Source organism: Gastrolobium bilobum, unplaced genomic scaffold, assembly GCF_033153095.1.
Source record: "Gastrolobium bilobum isolate Gb01-03AN ecotype WA unplaced genomic scaffold, APGP_CSIRO_Gbil_v1 utg3966, whole genome shotgun sequence".
Lineage (NCBI taxonomy): Eukaryota > Viridiplantae > Streptophyta > Magnoliopsida > Fabales > Fabaceae > Gastrolobium > Gastrolobium bilobum.
The window spans coordinates 10,411-32,706 of record NW_026898636.1 but is presented as its reverse complement, the minus strand read 5'-3'; the positions used below and the strand labels follow the sequence as shown (position 1 = coordinate 32,706).

The 22,296-nt window shown below is 34.0% G+C and overlaps 3 protein-coding genes across 3 annotated transcripts; 2 read left to right on the top strand and 1 right to left on the bottom strand.

Moving 5' to 3' along the window:
- Window positions 1-418: 418 nt before the first annotated feature.
- Window positions 419-6,563, bottom strand: LOC133317903 (UDP-galactose/UDP-glucose transporter 5-like). Its single transcript, XM_061519803.1, has 11 exons — window positions 6,211-6,563; window positions 5,464-5,577; window positions 5,240-5,332; window positions 5,066-5,131; window positions 3,922-4,020; window positions 2,895-2,974; window positions 2,283-2,395; window positions 1,662-1,750; window positions 1,400-1,486; window positions 1,242-1,310; window positions 419-1,015 (listed from the first exon to the last, which is right to left on the bottom strand). Exons 1-11 carry the CDS (start codon window positions 6,325-6,327, stop codon window positions 896-898), a joined length of 1,047 nt encoding a protein of 348 aa, XP_061375787.1. The 5' UTR covers window positions 6,328-6,563; the 3' UTR covers window positions 419-895.
- A 6,500-nt stretch (window positions 6,564-13,063) lies between these two features.
- On the top strand, window positions 13,064-16,839 carry LOC133317877 (monofunctional riboflavin biosynthesis protein RIBA 3, chloroplastic). Its single transcript, XM_061519769.1, has 7 exons — window positions 13,064-13,207; window positions 13,287-13,611; window positions 13,756-13,977; window positions 14,310-14,635; window positions 14,741-14,870; window positions 15,082-15,378; window positions 16,440-16,839. The coding sequence occupies exons 1-7, from the start codon at window positions 13,152-13,154 to the stop codon at window positions 16,692-16,694; spliced, it is 1,611 nt and encodes a 536-aa protein (XP_061375753.1). The 5' UTR covers window positions 13,064-13,151; the 3' UTR covers window positions 16,695-16,839.
- A 1,718-nt stretch (window positions 16,840-18,557) lies between these two features.
- On the top strand, window positions 18,558-20,508 carry LOC133317897 (large ribosomal subunit protein uL23). Its single transcript, XM_061519798.1, has 4 exons — window positions 18,558-18,594; window positions 18,671-18,734; window positions 19,509-19,872; window positions 20,203-20,508. Exons 2-4 carry the CDS (start codon window positions 18,719-18,721, stop codon window positions 20,285-20,287), a joined length of 465 nt encoding a protein of 154 aa, XP_061375782.1. The 5' UTR covers window positions 18,558-18,594; window positions 18,671-18,718; the 3' UTR covers window positions 20,288-20,508.
- The last annotated feature ends 1,788 nt before the right edge of the window (window positions 20,509-22,296 follow it).

Sequence of the window (22,296 nt, the reverse complement as noted above, 5' to 3'; positions counted from 1 at the left end):
AATGTGGCGTGAACTTAAAAATACAAAATATTTTGATGTGTAGAGCACGACATCATTTGTTAAAAAAAAGTAACATGTCTGATTACCCACGCAAGCCATTGAAGTAGCTATGTTGCATTTGGGATGCCCCACTTCAAAGACGTGCCAGTTCAAACCGAAATATCTACCTATAAAATTTCTTGGAACCCAAAACAAATTTAGGCAAATTATCACAAATACATTACCCCACAATTATTTTTATTTTAAAAAAAAAAGGAAATTAACGAGTCTCTATCGTTAACATTATGGTACATTAATTTTCGCAAATCAAATTAATTAAATTTTTTTTCATGATAGTATTTTCCTGCAACAAAAACCGGTCAGTGCATGGTGCATGCAGTATGAAATTGCGAATCGTAGTTCCCTTCTGTTAAACGTACAACCTATGCCTGTTATAATTTTGCATAGCATGATCATAGATTATACCATCATAAAATAAATTGCCAAATATGGTATTAAGTGAATGATGGGCCCAGTAAATTACCACAAACCTTCCATCTTTCCCTCCATATTTCTGGAAAACTGAACAAAGAAACAACTTTGCCTGAGCAAAAGCATTGCACAATTTCAATCTATAAACATCTTTTGGCCTTAGTCAGTCTATAAATGATCTCCCCTAAGAAAAAAATGTGGGGTTAACATCCTTTAATGTTCTCTGTTGTTATGATGGTGATACCAAAATACAAGAATCTAGCTGCAGTCGGTGCTGTCTGGATTTAAGTCAAACCACTTCTGTATAATGAACCATCCATGATCTTTAAATATTGAATGTGCAGCTCAGAACTTAAAACTGAAGCTACCCCACCACTTCAGACATTACCAGGTGTCATGTCAGTAAAATTTACCTCCATCTCAGTCACGGGTTGTCCTTCAAATTATTTGAACCCTCATTTTGAACAAGTGCTACAGAGGAGGTTGTCTTTTGAGGTGCTTTCCTCGAGAAGCTTTTTGCATAAAGGGAGCCAAATACAATGACCTGATAATGTACTTGTGTCACAATGCTTACCACAAAATTCATCAAGTAAATGATTGGATCACACATCTAAAGTGTAAGATTTGATCCATCATCTACTAGGTTCAAAATAAATGCAAGTAAGGATAAAGAAAGAGTGTGATTTAAGGGTGCAAGTGTAGCATGACTCAATTCATTAAAATGTTAAAGGGCAATTCATTAAAATGTTAAAGGGTAAAGTGAGTCTTACGGCTCCAATCCACTGTTCCCAGCTAAGAGGATGGGCAAACCACACACATGACAGCATAATGCTCACCAACTGAAGAATTAGAATAAAAAATGACAAACATTGAAAAAAAATACATTATTGTAGGGAAAGTGAAAACTAGATTTCTCTATGCAAGTTACCTGTCTTGTGGTCATTATGGTAGCAAATGTCAGAGCACCAAAAGTGCGAATTGTGTAGGAAATAAAAAACTGACTAATTGTTGCAACCTGTGTAACCCAATAATATAAATTCTTCAGTCAAATGGAAGATGAAGAAAAGGGGGAATGCTTTTGTTTTTGCTATTGTATTAGGGATTGCTATAGATTTAAAAAAATCTCTTCAAACAAACAGTAAAAAAAAATGCATTACAAAATTTAAAACAGATGGATGAAGTTTGCTTACAGTCGAAAGCAATACTATGTCAAAGAAACAATCATGATGGCGATAAACAAACTCTACCGCTGGCAATAAATGTCCTTGTAAGATAAGACCTAACAAAAAAAATAAAATGTCAAAATAATGGATTTCAAACCATGAAGCTGGAAAAGAAACAGAACTGAACCTAAAAGAACTGAAGAATGGAAAAATATAAGAGAACTCGCATTCCAGAAAAAGAAAAATTACTATCCAAATTAAGTCTAGAGAAAGGTTTTGGCCAACTCAGACTATTGGCTGTCAAGATAGTTTATACTCGTTTTGAAGTTGGGAGTCTTTGGTGAACTGCGAGCAGATTAAAAAAAGAGAAAGCAAGGCCTAAAAAACAAAAGAAATACCAACGCAAAAGTTCCCATTTTAAATGCTTGAGGGTCAAATGTTGTATTAAATAATCTTATATAGAACTCTTCAGGTGAAAGTATTATATTTTCCAAACAACATCCAAGACTTAATAGGAAATTTTATCCATCATAAATCTTTGTCCTTAAGTACCCCAGCAAACAAATCTTCATTACATTACCCGACAAGATATGTATGACAAAGTATAATGTTCAACATAGCATTCCACTGTGACTGTCTGAAACCTACCTGTCACGCTAAGAATACAAGAACACAATGTAGTATAAAATATCTGATTATGTATCTCCATGTCATAGCCTTTAAACAGCTTATCTTGGAACGTGCTTGTAAAGCCATCAAACCTATAATAACACAAAAAAAAAATCAGAATCTGATCAATGAGAGACTTGTATGTGAATCACTTTCGAAGATAAATTCTTAAAAAAAAGTTGATAAAGCATAAAATTAGTAATGCAGTGCACCTATAAATAAGCATGCATTTAAGAGTCTAAAAATAAGTAAACAATGCAAAGTTTTTTAAAATAAAGTCTTAACTGTATAATGTAGCTTGAAATAAACAGCACAGCTCAAACCAACAAAAAACAGTTCACATTGATTATATTGTTGCCCATAATAATTCTGAACTTCTAAATTGGAAAAAATAAAAATTATATGTAGGGAATTATTCAAGCTTTTAGGTAGGCTAGGCACTTTTTTTCCCCAACAATGAGAACAGTTGAACAAATAAAATACCTTCCTTGTCACAATGAGTAAAGGTAGCAATGAATTTTGGACTTTTTTGTCCCAATATAATACATAAAATCACTCATCAGGAAGAGATATTAAGTTCTGTAGCGATACCCAAGATAGCCAAGCATTAGGAGAACACCCCAAACTGTATTTTCTCTTCCTCTACTGTACGGACTTAAGTCAGTTCCTGCCTACAATAAAAACACAAGAATTACATTAGCTTATTACAGAATGATGCCAGCTTATTGAGGTGATTGTGTATTGAGGTGATTGTGTATCAGCATGAGCCAGCTTATTGAGGTGATTGTGTATCAGCAACTGCATGATCAATAAAGAGTAAAAGGTACTATTTCTTATATCATGCTTGCTAAACGGAACATGAGCCAGAAAACATTTGTCAACAAAGGCAATCTATCAGTTGCTATAAGCATATAATCTGGTAAGAATTGCAATCCGAAATATCAATATCAACTCTGCAGTTAATTACTCAATTGTTCAAAAGAGTATACTCTATCTATATCGCCTCTCTCCCTTTGGGTCATTGTTACATATCAAGATACCAAAGCAATGTATAGACATATAATTGTCAGATGTAAATGTCAAATTTCACCCTCAAAATAAGCGAAAATTTGACTCCCTCAAAATTTTCTTGTTTCTGACATTAAACTACCAAACACAATTGATTTCATGAAATTTTCTCCATTAAAAACTTAGCCTTTATTACCCCCACTTACTAAACATGGCATAATTATAGTACATTTTGTGAAGGGCTGAAGGTGAACCATGCTTTATTTGTTTTGGTATATTTAAGTAGATACCAATGCCAAAAATCTTATTGGTCAGTTTAGAACTTCCAGCTCTTTGGGACAAAATAGTGCATATAGCCTTCTTAAGAGTGTTTCTACACTGATTCCAGATGATTCAAGAGCCTTGTTATTTTCTTTTAGTTCTGTCTAAAGGATAATAGCATCCTGGTTCGTGCAACTTCCTAATCATGTCGTCAACAAAACCCCTCTTTTACTACCAAAAGAAATAACGGTACCACCCATTGTCAGTTATTTGGTAGAATACAATCACATACAGACAGAATGATGATAAACAAGTAGAAAATTATTAGGATTAAAGACCCAATAATTACCGGATATAGGATAAATACTGAGCAGCCAAGGGTAACTAAAAAAGCCAACAAATAGTCAGGTCCCTGATATCTCTTCTGCATTATGAGGGCACCCCAGACCTGTATAACATACAAAAGAAGTTATAAGATTCAAGGTGCAAGACTAGCAAAAGATATCAATCAATCTTAACTAAAAAATAAAGAAGAAATGAGATTCATGGAATCAAGAACAAAATTTTACATAGGATGGAAGAAAAACAAATAAGGGGTAGCATTTGCTCAGAAGAAAAGTAGAAAACCTAGACAGACTCCACTAGGTAGAAACTCTGCTACTCTAGTCTAGAATTTAAGGAAAGTCCATTGAATAAATATTAAAACCAAAATTATACCTCGTTCTACACATAACATGCCCTTTTACATTCATAACCAACGTGGCTGACAAGTAAAAATCCTCAAGAACTTTCAAACCCGTATAGTTTCCTCTTAGCTTCATTATAATTTCCACATAGCTCCATGCCTCTCTGAATTCTCTCTTTCATGGAGAGAAAGCATCAACTTTAAAATCATTTAATTAATCATTTTCATGGATCACATTTTAAACCCCACAGTAGAATCTAGAGTATACATGATTCTTGCTTGTCATGACCAGTTTATTATTGTGAAAATGCAAAGATTCCAAATTTTCCTTCCTTCCCCCCCTGATTTACGCTACGGCAGGATAAAGGTGTGAGAGAGAGAGAGAGTCGGGTCAAGTATTAGATCAATTTGAAAAGTATGTTCAACCAAAATTTTCAAGAGGGGTAAATAATAAAATTCTACCATCTACTTTACATTTTTTAGTCTTCTTGGATATGTCCCCATCTGAGTAAAGAAAAGGGGCCACTAGTAATGGCAATTGAACTTCATTGTGGGTGGGAGGGGAGAAGACAGAGAGGAAAAGAGCATGAAAATTCAATGTTGAACAACAACACAAAGCAATTATTACTATTCTTCATCAACAAAAGCAGCGGTGACTGAGAAGGTTAAAAATAAGCTACAAATAAACAATACAAGACAAATACCAGAGACAAGATAATATAATGAATAAAGAAATCAGCCAAGCATTCCAGAAAAATCAACATAAGAAAATTTTATACATTGGGTACAGTATTAAAATTTGACATACCATAACTGGTATCATTTTCGCACACTTTGCAAGAGTCTGAACAGGAAAACTGACATATTTGAGGGCCTGGAGTAAGAAATATGGCCATTCCATTAAATATAGTTGTTAACTTAAAACCATTAATATTAGCGACTTCTTATGAAGTTACAAACACACAGAAAGTGCGAAGCTTACCTCGTACTGACAAGTTGTGGTTAGTATGTTTGATACTGAGACAAGGCAATACTTATAAATGGGAGCTACTGGGTTCATCGTTTTTTTACTTGCCTATAAGAAAGGTTGAAAATTATGAAGAACAAAACTAGTCAAAAGAAAGACACAAAACAATTCAAAAACTGCAAAATGTGTCAAAGTTACACATGCACATGACAGTATTTTTGCATATAACATCTACTTACCAGCAAAGAAGCAGCAGAAACAGCTGATGTTGTGATGCGGTTGCAGAAGACAAGAAAGAGAGAATACTTGAAATACTCCTTTTCTGCCCCATATGGTATTCTCATGATCTTTTCCTGCAATCAACGAATATCTATAAGTCACTGGATAGATGTTGGACCCTGAGAGGGCTTTGATACTATCCACTCAAAAAATTAAAAATATAAAAAATCTTAGTCTAATTTGTAGGGACATGTTCATACTATGTATGTAAAATGTAAATTATACAGTTAAATAAGCATCAAATTACTACTAAGTAAGAGTACTTCAACCAAGAGTATTACCAACCCGTTAATGTTTGTTGCTTATGCTACTCTCTCTCTCTCTCTTAACAATACCAAACCTTAAATAACAGATTGCCCATGGTTCTTTTTTTTTTTTTTTTTTCAAACAGATATAGTTAACGTTAATTAGACCCAGAGAAGGGAATATCCTAAAACGGAAGAGGCCTCTCATTTTAAGACGAAACCTTTAAAGATCACAAATTTCACTCGGTTTTGAACTACCTCATTGCCACCCAAAATCTACATTTGTATGAAAATATAATAACAACAACAATAATAATCGGGTTGAAAGAGAAAAAATATTCAGTAAAATATTTTTTTTTATCAGGATAAGGAGATCCTAGTGTTCTAGCCTGTGATAGATGAAGAGATGCAAGTAAATCAATGAAGAAGAAAAAACAGAGAAAAAAAAATTGATGGGAAAACCTGCAAGACGCCATAGGTAACGAGAGTAACCATGATTCCAGAGACCGCGAATGCCCCTTTCCAAAACTTGTTGTCTCTGGAATCAACTGAAAGAGAAGAGGTGGATGATTCCGCCATAGCACAAGTAGGACACAAACATAGAATGTAGGAAACGGCGTCGTATTAGTATTGGGGGCGAGTAGTGACTGTGGGACCCTAAGCTTGAGGATCAAACACACCGAACATGGAACTTTTGAAGTGTAGATGTTGGTGAGAGAGAGAGATGGAAGTTAACTCTTAACCTCAGACTCAGAGTGAAACATAGTTTTGTGTTCTGTTAGGAGTTAGGACTCATGGCATGCGACACGCTTTGTCCGGCGTTGTATCCTGCGAGATAAAGAAAAGAGGAAAGGAATTGGTCTGCCATGTCAGCATTCAGCATTCTAACACCAACACCAATATGTTACCGTACTTCGGATTTGCAATCTTCTGTTTCCTTTTTTTTTTTTTTTTTGGAAACAAATCTTCTTTTCCTTTGTTTGCTTATGTGATGAATTCAAAATCAAAAAGCCCTTTTTATTTGGTCTGGTCAACCCTTTCTATTTTAACCAATTAGATTTCAATCAAACCATTCTACCTTTTTCTTTGGTCAAGGCCCAATTGGATTTGGATCCATTTTACTCTCACAATGAGACTTCAAGAATCCAAATGGAGCAAAAACCAATGTCCTTCCATGATTGCGCATGTCATAAAATAAGAATTTTTTTTCCTTCTTATATAAGAAACCATCAAGAACTGATGTGGCAACAGTTTGCTGCATTTTAATAAGGGGAAATATTTTCTCAAGAATTTTTTTCTTCACTCTTTGATTTTTATGTGATATTTTCTTTGATTTTTTTAATAGATGTGGGCCTCGTACAAGATGTTGATGAGAAATTTTTTTCCTATTATATAAGAAAATTAAAATCCTTTTAATATTTAAAGAAAATTAAGGTGTTTTGCCCATATCATACATTCACATACATTTTTTTTTACAGATTCTTTGGTACCAATGAGTTTATATATATATATATATATATATATATATATATATATATATATATATATATAGGGATAGGTTATTGTGCCTACTCCTATTTTACCTACTTTTGCCTACCTCTTTCGTTACCGTTCGATTACCATCTCATCCAATGATCTATATTTGTGATATAAAATAAACCTTTTTTTTTCCCTTTTTTTTTCTTTTCACTTTCTTCCATACCTTTTCTCTCTCCTCCCCTTTCTCTCTTCCTCTGCCATATACCTAATTTTTTTCCCTTCTGCCGTCGTGGACCTCAATCTCCTGACAAATTGTTCGATTCTAATGATATTTTTAATCCTTATAAATTAATACGATTGAATCGATGACTAACAAAGAAGTTTTGATGTGATTCAAAGCGGTGGTGCCACTAGGTCGATCTGTTCACAGAATCCTCCTTGTCTCTGCTTCAATATGTCGATCTGTTCTTCCACATGATAGATACTCTTAATTTCTAATAATTAATTGGCTATCCGTATCAACATAATTGCTGGAATGGCACCAATTAACCCTCTTTCCAGATTTTTCCAATATCAATTTTTTTTATTCTTTAATTTTTTTATTTATTTTGAATTTTTTCCAACTCTGCACAGATCTTTTGAATCACATTAAAACTTCTTTGTTAGTCATCGATTCAATCTTATTAATTTATAAAATTTATGTTGTTCTTCAGATCTAAAAACTTGTTGTGATTTTTCAATCCATTGACACTGGTAATTTGATAGAAACTGATTCAGAAGGAGAAAATTTATATTACAATAATAAAAACAGAGACTAATGTATATTGACGATGATTTCAAATGCTGTGGTAATTGATTTCAAATGCTTCTGCGCCGTTCACCTGAGCAGAGATTAACGATAAAGGAAAAAAATAGGTATATGGCAGAGGAAGAGAGAAAGGGGAGGAGAGAGAAAGGGTATGGGAGAAAGTGAGAAGAAAGAAAGGAAAAAAAAAGGTTTATTTTATATCACAAATATGGATCGTTGGATGAGATGGTAATCGAACGGTAACGAAAGGGGTATGCAAAAGTAGGTAAAATAGGAGTAGGCACAATAACCTATCCCATATATATATATAGGAGGAGGGGTTATATTTACAACCCAAATAGTTTACAAACTCTTACAACCATATCTTAACCGTTGATTTTCGCCAATCAACGGTTGTCATTTATTGTGAATTAATAATTAATTAATAAATTTGATTTGCGAAATTAATGCAGTTAATGCAGATAAATTATTTGCATTGAACCCAAAATGACGTCGTTTTGGGGAAGAAATCAAAGTATTTTTGTAATTTTAATTTATTTCAGGGTTATAGTAGTCTTTATAATTATAAATTTTTAATATTTCAACACCAAAACGATGTCGTTTTGGGAATAAATGCATAACTGTAGAAATATTTTCCTGATATATATATATATATATATATATATATATATATATATATATATATATATATATGGTCTTTTGACACCATTGTCAAATTTTAAAATTTGATACCAAATCTTAACCATTTATTTCCGCCAATCAAATTCATTAATTAATTATTAATTTTCAATAATTGATAATCGTTAATTGACGGGAATCAACTATTAGAATTTGGTGTTAAATTTTAAAATTTGATACTAGTGTCAAAGGATCCATATATATATATATGGTTATATTTGACACAAGATATTAACCATTGATTTCGTAAATCTAACGGTTATAATTTATTAAATTGTACTTATTTATTAATTTTTAATAAATTATAACTGTTACATTGACAAAAATTAATGGTTAAGATCTGTTGTCAAAGGATCATGTCTCATATATATATATATATATATATACACACACACACATACATATATACACATATATGAGGTTTACATTTTTGCAGTTGCTGTATGTGCAACAATCAAATACATATACATATATCTATATATATACACATATGTATTTGATTGCTGTATTTGAGATAAGTTTCTCGAGCAGCTTGAGATAAGTTTATCTCCGGCTACCCCAAAACTACGTCACTTTATTTATTTATTTCTTTATATTAATTGATTCACCTTTGAATGGTTATGATTCTAAGATTATCTCAAACAGCTTAAGAAACGATAAACCCATATATATATATATATATATATATATATATATATATATATATTCCTTTTGCAATTTTTATTAAGAGATAAAAGATTTTCCTAATTTTCTTATTAAACAATCACTCTAAACTTAAGTATAAGTATACTTTGACAAGATAAATAGTGGGGCACACCAATTGTTGGGATAAAAAAAAAGTATATTCTCATGTTATATAAAATTCATCTCTCATTTGATATTCATATAAAAAATATTTTTTTCTAAATTGATGGCCCCATTTTATTTACTAGATATAAGAAGTAAAGAAAAGAAAAAAAGTTTAGAGTAAAATCCCAAATTGGTCCCTGACAAAAAATTCGGTGTCCAAATTAGTCCCTCACAAAAATAAATTAGTTAGATAGTCCCCAACAAAGAGAAACTGAACCCACGTTAGTCCTTCTGTTAATCCAAAACTCTCAGTGTCACTGACGGTGCTGATGTGTCACGTTAAGTGACATGCTGAAGGCCACATTGGTTTAGGAACGACGTTGTTTGGAGAGACTCATCCACGTTGGTCAGACCATTTTTTATTAAGCCCAAAATTTCCCCTCACCTAACCATTGGTCGCTTTACTGTTTCCTTCTCTTCTAACTTCGACGCTCCATTGTTGAGAAGGAAGAGGACCGTGGAGTAAACACTCGTCTGCGTTTGGAATACGAACTTCTTCAACAATCGGAGGGAGCCGGTGGAAGTAAAATAACTTTGGTTTTGTGTGAGGCAGAACCTTCTGTACAAAAAGGTAAGAGAGTAGTTATATCTTGAAACATTTTTTTATTGTTCTTTGTCCTCATTTGTTTGTGGTCCCCATGTTGTTCCCCTTTGTTTAATGCGTGTTTTTTTTCCTGATTGCCAAGTAGACATTGTGGTCCATGTTTCCATTTAGGGTTTAGGTTAAAGAATGTAACTACCGGATGGTGTGGTCCCTGTTTTAGAAAGTGGTCCATGGTTGACCCAGTAACAATTAAAAATCTATGGAAATCGTTGGAAAAAAAGTCAGCATCCATAAAAAATGTTTGTTTGTTTATTGCTTTGTATTGTTTAAGTGGTCTATTGTGTGTGGTCGTTTGATTAATGATAGGTTTGGTTTTTTGGTTTTGACAGATGTCAGAATACATGCTGATTGTGTATCATCATGATACATTGTGATACCCCAAAACCACTTCCTCCACGCTTGAAAAGGCCTATTGGACGTCCAAAAAAGCATCGCAAGAAGGATCCCACTGAAGAGCTTATGAAGACCAACAAGAAGCTTAGAAAGACTTACACAGTTCAATGCTCCAAGTGTGGTGAGACTGGTCATTACCCGAAGACATGTAAGGGACCTGCTGGTGGATCAAAGTCAAAGAATAAATCGGTTAATGTTGAAGTTCATTCAAGGACAGTTGAAGAAATCATCATGAGTCAGGGCTGCCCTGCACTAGAGACAAGCAGCCAGCATGCAACAAGTGCAGCTGAACCAAACACAAGAGCATCAAGAGGTAGTAGCCCACCTCCATGCAATCCTGCGGAGGCAGTGACCAGTAAGACAACAACTGCAGCTAGCAGTGGCACCAGGGCCAGATTCATGAGCTTCATGTCTACACCAGGGTTCAGGCCACCTAGGCCAGCCCCACATAAATGATTTGGAATACTCTGATAATCATTAACATTAGGCCAGTTCAAATGTGACAGTTGGCATTTTTTTTGTAATTAGTCCAGTTCATTGGAATTGTAATTAGGCCAGTTTTTTGGAATTAGTTTGGTTTTGGCCCTGTTCAAATGATTCACCAATGGCTTTTTTTGTATGCCTCTGGTTATGGCCATTTTAAGTAGGAACACTTTGTTTTTTGGAAGACTATTGTGTTGGTCTTAATGGTATATTATGTCAGTTGGAATTGTAAGTACAATCTGATGAAATGAATGGAGTATGTTCTGTGAAATACTATATCTTTGCTGTCATTACTATTTTTCATTGCTGTCATTGCTGTGAAATGAATGGAAGATTGTGTTGGTCTTCTTACAATCTCTTTGCTGTCATTGTTGTCATTACAACTTATACTGATACACTTTTTTGTTTCTGTCAATACTGGTGCTCATATTTTGTATGTTGTGTCATTTTGGGGTCATGTGTAAACATACCTGAACTTAGCACATTGGTCCCTGTTATATACCTTATAGGTCCTCCACATTTTTTATTGAGGACCTTTTTAGTCCCTGTTATTTTCCACACCTGGCCACATTGGTCCCTAACAAATTCATCGGGGTCTTTTTTGGTCCCTGTTAAACATGACAGTGACACCAATGCCACAAAAAGCTGTTACCAAACCCACTGCTCATTCCCCTTTTCTGTATAATTCCCTACATCCTTGTCGTTAGTGTTCATACAGTCTTTTGCATTTTTAATTGGCATTTCCAGATAACTTAATAGTACATTTTGTGCTTTCAGAACAATCAAGTTCAAGGACATTAACCAAATTATATACATTGCATGAACAACATCTCATTACATCCCAACACTGGTCTTTCCATTACAAAGAAGCATACATATTAGAGATTAAAAATGAACATTTCACTCCACCTTACTACAAAGATATAGACATATTACAAAGACAATGATAATGGATCCAACAAACACCTTAGCACACCTACACACATGCATCATTTCCTTCTCAACCCTTTTCAAAGTCTACCTGCATCTTCATTGATATGTCTTCAATCTTTATACAGTGCTCATTAATCTTCTTTTTGTGGTCATTCAGCTCTAGCTGCAGTTCATCATTGAGCTTCATGTCCAAAAAATTCAACTTGAATTCCATTTCAGCTACGTTCAACTCCAGCTTGTTAATTGTTCAATCTTCCAGCTCTATGGTATCAGATGTAGCATCATCCACCCATGTAAAAAAGTTACAGTGTGGCTTCTTTTCCTAAACCAAATTCAACTATACAGTTAATAACATTGACATTAGAAAAATAATGCATGAAAAAATCAACCTCACCTTGAAGTTGGGGCACCCAAAAATGATCTATTAGGGTTTCTAATGGTCTTGGAGGTGTAAACAACACTGTGCCTCCCACATTTACACAATGAAGTAACTCTCCTTCTTCCACTTCTGGACCCAAATGAACTACTTGAGCTTCCCCTTCCAGAAGAGATATTCATGGCATAAAAAGTAAGAATAATCCTAAATCGTACAGTATAAACCCACCTTCATTAAACCATCAATCAATTTTCCCCAAATTCATGTGTTCAATCTTCGATTCAATCCCATGCTTTCTGGTTTAAGAACAACCCTAAACCATACGACGACGTTCCTTGGATGAAAGTGAACTGATTCTGACCAACGTGGATGAGTCTCTCCAAAAGACGTCGTTCCTAAACCAAAGTGGCCTTCAGCATGTCACTTAACGTGACACATCAGTAACGTCAGTTGACACCGTGAGTTTTGGATTAACAGAAGGACTAACGTGAGTCCTGTTTCTCTTTTTTGAGAACTTTCTAACTAATTTATTTTTGTAAGGGACTAATTTAGGTACCAAAATTTGTTTTTGTCCAATTTGGGCATTTACTCAAAAGTTTACTGTAGTTCTTAGGCTTGCGAAAGTACAGCTAGGAATATTGGAAAGTACAGCTAGGAATATTGGATAACGGTTCCTTGTGGAAACACATCCATAACTAGAGGTGGACTTTCTTTCTATATTGTGCGTGACATGAATTAACAACACAAATTTGTGTAATTTTATTTTCAGTTTCTGATAATAAATTTTGAAGTCCTAGCCTATGGACTCTGCTTCATTCCCTCATCCTTTGATTTCCCACGCCATCACCAGCTCAAGGTATTTTCATTTTCTACACAGCACTATCATTCTTCTTTTTGCTGAATTCAACTTAAATAAGATTATTCTTTATTTGCAGCTTGCATCGCTCTTACGCTACTCATCAGAGTGCAAGATTTGGCCTATGGAAGAACAGGGTGTGGAGCTCAGCTTCTTGTGCTATTGGGTTCTCAGCGGTTGGAGTTGAAGACGCGTTTGATGATAGTAATTTGAAGAGAAACGAGAACGGATACTTGTTAGGTGCACTAGATGAGTCTTCTTCAGCACCATTTGGAACTTTAGACGCTGAAATAACACCAGAAACCACTGATTTCTTTGTTAGTGATGCCGATGGTGATCCAGACTGTCCTTCTAAAGGGTACTCTTCCATTGAACAATCGCTTAATGCCCTACGCCAAGGAAAGGTTGGTTTTATATATAACATACTCTTATGAGCATGATATACATATAAACATGCTAGATTAATCTTGAAAACAGTTCTTAAATAAGTGCTTTAAGAATGATGGATTAATCTAACAACTAACGCAATTTTTATTTTTATTTTTTAGTTTGTGATTGTGGTAGATGATGAAAACGGGGATGTTGAAGGAAATCTAATAATGGCAGCATCTCTTACTAGTCCCAAGGATGTAGCCTTTATGATTAAGCACGGATCAGGGATTGTTTCTGTTGGCATGAAAGATGAGGATCTTCAAAGACTGAACCTGCCTCTTATGTCACCAGAGACTGAAGAAGAGGATTCTTCTGCCCCCACCTTCACTATCACAGTGGTAAGTATCATTTTGAGTTGAAATAATTTTTTACATTATTATATTAGAGCTTCCGTGGTTAAATGGTTACAATTTCTATTAATTAAACATCGTGGAGTTTCTTAGTATAAGGAGGTGGAGCTAATGCATTATTCACCTTTCAAACTCAATAAATTCTTTTGTGGAAACATATTTGAGAAATATAATATCAAATGTCTTTAACTATCCCTTTTAAGTTTTTGAGTTGAAATGGTTATGTATAATCATATTCTTATTGCTGTAGCCTACTTTCTTCTTGCAAGCTTACTATAACAAATTATCTCAGGTAAAAACTCTGTTGTTTCCTTGGGTAGGATGCAAAATATGGAACTTCCACAGGTGTGTCAGCTGCTGATAGAGCAAAAACAGTTCTTGCTCTTTCATCTCCAGAGTCAAAATCAGAAGGCTTCAGAAAGCCTGGTCATGTGTTTCCCTTAAAGTATAGAAACGGTGGGGTTCTTAGGAGAGCAGGTCACACTGAAGCTTCAGTGGATTTAGTTGCACTGGCTGGCTTGCGACCAGTTTCTGTTCTTTCAGCTCTTGTTGATGAGGATGATGGCTCTATGGCATCTTTGCCAAATTTAAGAAAGTTAGCATTGGAATATAGCATACCAATTGTCTCAATAACTGATTTGATAAGGTAAGTAAGTTGCCATCACTTCTTAAGAAACTATAAAAGACTTTAATCTGATCTATAAGCTTATAAACTTCACTTTAATGATGTGAATGTATGCATTGCTTCAAGGTATCGGAGAAAGCGAGAAAAATTGGTTGAAAGAACTTCTGTTTCTCGCTTGCCTACTAAATGGGGTCTATTTCAAGCATATAGCTACAGCTCCAAGTTGGATGAAACGGAACATGTGGCTGTTGTGAAGGTATGCAAGAAAGTTCTCTAACAATTTAAAGTAGTTTGTTGTATGGGATTCATTTTCACTTCTAAGATGCTAATACATTCATTAAACATAACTTTGTTAATGATTTCCTTGGGAAAACAAACTTATATCTGAAACTAAAAAAATTGAAAAAATCTCTTCTTATTTATAATCTCTTATCAGTTAGTTGTGTCTCTTCTAAATATATACATAGGGAAACATAGGTGATGGACAAGATGTTCTAGTACGAGTACATTCAGAATGTTTGACTGGGGATATATTTGGATCAGCTCGGTGTGACTGTGGCAACCAATTAGATTTGGCAATGCAGTTAATCGAAGAAGCTGGAAGAGGACTAGTAATCTATCTTCGAGGTCATGAAGGAAGAGGCATTGGTTTGGGTCATAAACTTAAAGCCTATAATTTGCAGGATCAAGGTCATGACACAGTCCAGGCAAACATAGAACTTGGGTTAGCTGTTGATGCTCGTGAGTATGGGATTGGTGCCCAGGTCAGATTTATCAATCATTTTTGCTTATAGCGTGTGTGTGTGTGTTTATATATAAACAATGATGGATGTAGGTTTGAATATGTGACCTCTTTATCTATATCCCACTATTACAGGCAAGAAAATGTTATGTGATAGAGATATTTAACCATCATATAATATGCATAATCCTGCAAAAGAATTTATTTTTTTGTATTCTATGCTCCCTTATTTTTTTATTTGGACTTTATATACACAATGTAGGCTCTTTCTTTTATAAATTTCACACAACCCGCTTCTAGCTAGTGAAATATGAAACCTCTGGATTAAAAGTATTAAATTCATTTATTCAGATATTTTGGTAGGAATAAATGACCCTATGGATGTAATTTAGGTAGGGGTAAGTCTCTACGCCCGTTCCATTCTGAGTATGAGTGTTAGGTGATTGATTCCATGTGCAAGAGTGATTGATTGATTGATTATGTAATTATGGGTAGGTTTACGGTGATTGATAAATAATTATGAGTAATTAATTATGTATTTAGAGGGTCAATTTATGGGTGATTGATCATGTTTTTATGAAGAATATGTGATAAATAAGGAAGAAGAGAGTATCATTACTAAATCTGTGATATGCATATGGAATAAGTGACCTCTTATAACAATATTTGAGGGCAGAAAAACTTGACTTCTCCCAGCTTCCAATTTTGATTCACTCAATAGTCTATCCAATAACCACTTCTTCCTTCTCCCTCATTTATCATAAATTTTCCATAAATAATTGAATTAGAATCAATTACCAATAAAACAACCCCATAAATAAAGAATAATCACTCATAATTACAAAGTCAATCATTCATAAATATTGAATCAATCGCACACTCATCTGGGAAAGGCCAAATCCCCTATTGCTTTTCCTAAAATACACTTGTAAAGTTATTGTATTGCTATCACATATTCTCTTGTTATGGATTATGTTCTATTATCTATGCTACCTTCCGTAGTGATCAGCCTTCTTGTGATTGCATTTTATTTGATGAAGTATATATATCTTGCTACTCATAAATAGATCACGAAGTATGCAGATTCTGAGGGATATAGGTGTTCGAACTATGAGGCTGATGACTAACAACCCAGCAAAATTCATTGGTCTTAGAGGATATGGTTTGGCAGTGCTAGGACGCGTTCCTGTGTTGACACCAATCACTGAGGATAACAAGCGCTACCTTGAAACTAAAAGGACCAAAATGGGTCACATTTATGGGTCTGATTTACAAGGATCATTACCTGGATTCACCGATTCAAATGTAAATAACCAAGACTCACCGAAGAACACATAGTCTACACTCTACACACACACACACACACACAAAACAACAACATATATAGGTATAGATATTTAAACGATGAAATTCATTTGTAAAGATTGTAATCAGTTTACTGTGTGTACAGTTTGCTACTCAAAAGTTTCAGACTATCATATGTCTCAATGCTAGTTTTATTTTTTTATTTTTTTATTTCTTACAATCAGAAATTTCAAATCTCTGCCAGCCATTGCTAAACCTTCTACAAAATCAGAAGAACGGAAACGAAATAGATTCAGGTGGGAATCATAATACCCAAACTTATCAATACATATTCCTACCAAAAGCTCAAATATTTGAACCCAAACGTATTTATTCACTTTCTAATTTTACAAATTCAACGTTGTCTAATTTTCAAAATATAATCTAAACAATAAAAAATGCAATTCGAGTTCAGATTTTGCATATTTTAACAATTAAAATACATTGCTAAAATTACCTACATCATTAATATTTAATTTTAATACTTATTTTATTTTTTTATTTTTTTATTTTTCTTGCAGATGTCTGAAGCTTGGTTCGAGAAGGAGCACAATTTAAACTTAAGATCACGTAATTTTTAAAAGAATTTGGAGACACTTAAACTAAGATCACGACCTAGTTCGAAGTATTAAAAGGAGCCATATACTGCCACGAAATATTTAAATAGTAGAAGTCTATAATATTATTAAGTTATTACAATTGCCATTTTTTTAAAAAGTAAATGATTTTCTGTCCACTTAAACCAATGGTTATTAGTGTTATACAATTCTAATTATTAATTTATTACAATCAATATCTAACAGTAATCTATTTCAACATTTTAGTATAAGGTTTAATTTAAAAACTATTTCAAAGTTCCGATAATTCATGTTAATACTGGATTTCAATCCTTCAATCATCTTATTTAAAATACAATTATTTAGAACATTGTTCGATCCACAAACATGTTATACTAAACTAGTTAATTATATCTCCTGAAACACAGGACTTGTATACTGCCTTTTCTGGAAGATTTCTAATTGTTATTTTATTGACAAAGGATTTTGTTTTAAAAAACATAATATAATATTTTTTATGATTTTTCTCATTGTTTCAAAAGAAGATATTTTCCCTTTTTGAGGCTAAATAACAATTGTCCGTGTGTTAACGGACTGAGTCGAGTCGAATTTTGATCTTAAAAGATTAAGTCTGTGTTTAAATATGTCAGTCTGACCTAGCCTATTACCTGTTATAAATATAATTATCGATCTGACATGACTTATATACAAAAAAAAAAACTTGATTTAATTTGTTAGCCTGTTAAGAAAAAATAAGATAACAAAAATTTATCTAAACAAAATATATGATTAACAACACTAATAATTTCACACAGATTCATGAATTTAATGTATCTAAATAACATAATATAGAATAAAATCATTGAAAAATCTGTTTAGCCAATAAAATGAGATGAAATGGATTGAGGAGAGAGCTATTATAAGTAGTATAAAAAATATAAAATAAAATAAAATTAGTATACTCGGCCAGCCTGAGCCGAACTTTTGAATTAGAGTCTGAGAATTTTTTATTAAACGAACTTTTATTCAAGTCTAAATCTGATTCCAATAATTAATTTTAAACATATAAATTCAAACTTTTACCACTCGGGGGCAAAGACTTGGTTGGTTTAGCACCGTTAATTGTATGGTTTATTGCCTATTCTTTAGATGGACTGAAAAATAATCCTCTTGGGCTAGTCCTCCTGGGTTTGAATATATAAACTTGTCAATGGGCTAGGCGCATGGGCTAACGATGGAAAAAATTATGAATTGAAAGGTTTGCAATTTCATAGGAAGCATATATAAGACCAAACCAAACCCTAAAAATGTCGTGTGCCTCTGTTTCTCACGCGCAGGTGGTGCTCTAAACCTTAATCCGTGTCTTGTTGAGTGCCTTTCACGAAACTTAGTTTCGTCTTGTTTTACTTTCAGGGTTTCACGAAGATTTGACAGCTAGGGTTTCTTTTCATTCGCTGACCCATGGCTCCAGCTAAAGGTATGTCCTTCGCCACTCTCACTTTTCTGTTTCAACTCTTTCTTACCCTATGATTTCCAAATCCGGCTTAGGAAAACTGCAAACTAGTGATTGAAGATTTGTATTTAGTCCCTAATTTGGGTATTGAGATTTCTGCCTCTGTTTCATTATGCAATTGTATAAAAACGAAAATTAGGGCTTCCGTGAATTTTTCGGTATAATTATGTTCTTTACATATTGATCTGATGCAATGTTAATCATAGTCGTCTGGTTTGTTGTACTGTGGGGAGTTGAAATGAGGGGAGAATTAATATGTTGTTCCTTATGCCATCTATAAATGAGCTATACCAAGTTCAGTGGAACCGTCTTTCCCCTTATACCAAAGCTATAAGCTTTTGAGCATTACTCAAGACTACATATATAAATATTATTATTATAATTATAATTATAATGCATGGATTTTTATTTATAATTTTTTAAGCCTAAACTTGAGCTTATTATCTGGGTTTACTTTTAGCCTACACTATTTGTCAACCTCATTTGTTGCCTGAAACCTGCGTTCTTGTCTAACCTTGTGTTGTTGACTTCCTAAATTCCTAGGTTCGCAAGTAGTTTTAGTAACTGTGATTAGATATATTTCTGTGTACAGTTAATGCTATTCAATCTGTGTGTATGGTTCATTCTTGCAGTGTTAATCAATCATTTTTTTGCATTGCATCAAAGATTATACTGTATAAAAAGTTGGATCTTGATTTTTCTTGTACGTAATGTGACGAGATCAAGGGTTTTGTGTAGTTGATAGTTCAAAGAAGACTGATCCAAAGGCGCAGGCCTTGAAAACTGCTAAGGCAGTCAAGTCAGGCGCTACCTTTAAGAAGAAGGCCAAAAAGATCCGAACATCTGTTACATTCCACCGGCCAAGGACTTTGAAAAAGGATAGGAACCCTAAATATCCCCGAATCAGTGCTCCACCAAGGAATAAGCTTGATCACTATCAGATTCTGAAATATCCCTTGACAACTGAGTCTGCAATGAAGAAGATTGAAGACAACAACACTTTGGTTTTCATTGTTGACTTACGAGCTGACAAGAAGAAGATCAAGGATGCAGTAAAAAAAATGTATGACATCCAGGCCAAGAAAGTAAACACCTTGATCAGGTGAGCCGTTAAGTAGTGATTATTTTATAAGTTGTCTGGTAATTCATATTTGCTAATAATGGCAAAGGTTGACCGGCAGTGAATTTGATATTGCAATCTCTCTTCTAATCTTTTATTAAATTTGATATTGCAATCTCCCTTACTGTTTTTGACAAGGGCTCATGTTGCGCATTGCACAGGGCAACATTGAAATGCGACACATTTTAAATGTATTTAACATAGTCCACTGTGACAATGACATGCAAATGGAACAACGAATTTATATGAAAAAGTTGCATGCTTACTTAAAACAGCTACTCTCACTTTTTAATTTGAATTTTTCTGTTGCAGGCCTGATGGCACCAAGAAGGCCTATGTCAGGTTGACACCTGATTATGATGCCTTGGATGTAGCAAACAAGATTGGGATTATCTAAGTAAGTTAATTCCGGGCTTCACCGAAGTTGGTTTTTATTTAGATGTTAGTCTGTTTTATGGTGATTATTGATGGAGATTTTTGAAGCAACGTTAAGTTCTAAATTTTGCAGTTTATTATTTGGTGTATTTTAGCTTAATCGGAATTAAGTTTACTTTTGTTACAATTTCCAATTTGATGAGTAAAGAAGCAGCACGTTATTATTGTCCAATTTTAGTTTAGGCAGATTTTTCAACTAAAGGATGGTGGTCATAGTGCTGTCACTTTGACGAATTCTATATTGAATTAAATTTAATTATGATGCACTGTTAACAGAAATGAGAAATTCGTAATTTTTTTTTGGATATTAACAAAAAAAGAAACAGTAGCCAGAGTGCTTTGGAAATAAACTTTTATATTTGTTATTTTTGGGATATTCACGCCATTTAAAGAACGTTAAACACTTGAGGTTTTTGTAAACTATAATTGAAAATACACTATCCTGAAATGTATATGTTTAAGAATGATTTTATTATATTTCAAACATACTCCACTTTATGTGAAAGAGTCCGTGTAAAAAATGTAGATGTCTAATTTGTCTAATTTTGTCATGTAAAATCCGAAGTTTTTGAGAGTGCGTTACTCTTATTACAAATTAATGGACCAAATTGTTGATGTCCAATCTCCAAATTTTGTGAGATTTTAGAGGGAACGGATATACCTTTGTGGGGGGAAGTTTTGACTCCTCAAAGTTTCTTGCAATGTGTCTAAAGATGCTGAACACTATTTTAGCAACGAGGTTATGATTTACATGGGATCTGCAGAGGGGGCAATTTCAATGAGACAGAAACCATGAGTCGATGCAAGAAATATGAAAGCGGTGGGTGCAATTTGGAAGAAGCAGCCATTCCCCATCTTCAAATTCCCCCAAGCAAATGGCAGAGTCTGCATTAATTGGCTTCTATTCTGCCTCCATTTTCTTAAACTGTGACAGGGGAAAAGAGTACATAACAGAGAACTCGGAGCCACTACTTTAAAATTGTAGTGAATCATAATCAGGAATGAACACATCTAGAGGTAGGGATGTGCATGAGACCTGAATCATAATCAGGAATGGACATATCTAGAGGTAGGGATGTGCATGAGTCGAACCGAACCGGATTTTAAAAAAAACCGAACCGAATTGGTTTAAATGGTTCGGTTCGGAAGTGGTTCGGTTCAAAACTGATTCGGTTCGGAAGTGGTTCGGTTCGAAACCAGTTCGGGTCGATCCTCTTTTGAAAAGAATTTTTTTTTTAAAATTCTAAAAATAAAGTTTTTAAAATCAATTTGGTTCGGTTTGAAAATAGTTCGGTTCGGAAACGGTTCAGTTCGGTTCAAAATGGTTCGGTTCTTAAACTGGTTCTTTAAAAACCGGTTCGGTTCATGAACTGGTTTTTAAAAATTGGTTATTTTAAGGACGGTTCGGTACGGTTCATAGTTCAGTTTAGTTTTGTGGTTATTTTGCACACCCCTATCTAGAGGTCGCCCTTGAACCCAATTTCTAACTCCAAGAGACCCTCAACTACGAGCAAACTTAGAGTGATCCGGAACCAAAAAGCATTGGGTGGGACTGAGGTGAAAGAAAGAGAGAAAAAGTTGAGGAGAGAGAAAAAATAAAAATAAAAAATAAATAAATAATACAGGTGTCAATTTTTGATTGGAAGAACCACGGTAGTCCGGAAGCATATTAAAAAATCCTCTCAACTACACAGAAAGAGCACATATAATACAAAAATCAAACAAACTCCCAGTGGTTTAGCCTATCAGACATTTTAATCAGATTAACAAAAATGTGAAGTTACGGAGAATTTGAAAGCAGTGGCGGAGTAAAAGTAAAATAAAATCCAGCTAGTGCTAAGAGACCTAGTCAGGTTGAAATTAGCCAATACCAAAATTGTTTGCAAGGGATTTGAATAAACTTATCTGCTTGTTGTGTATAAATGCTAAGACACGGAGAATTTGCAAGGGACTGAATAAACTCATTTGCTT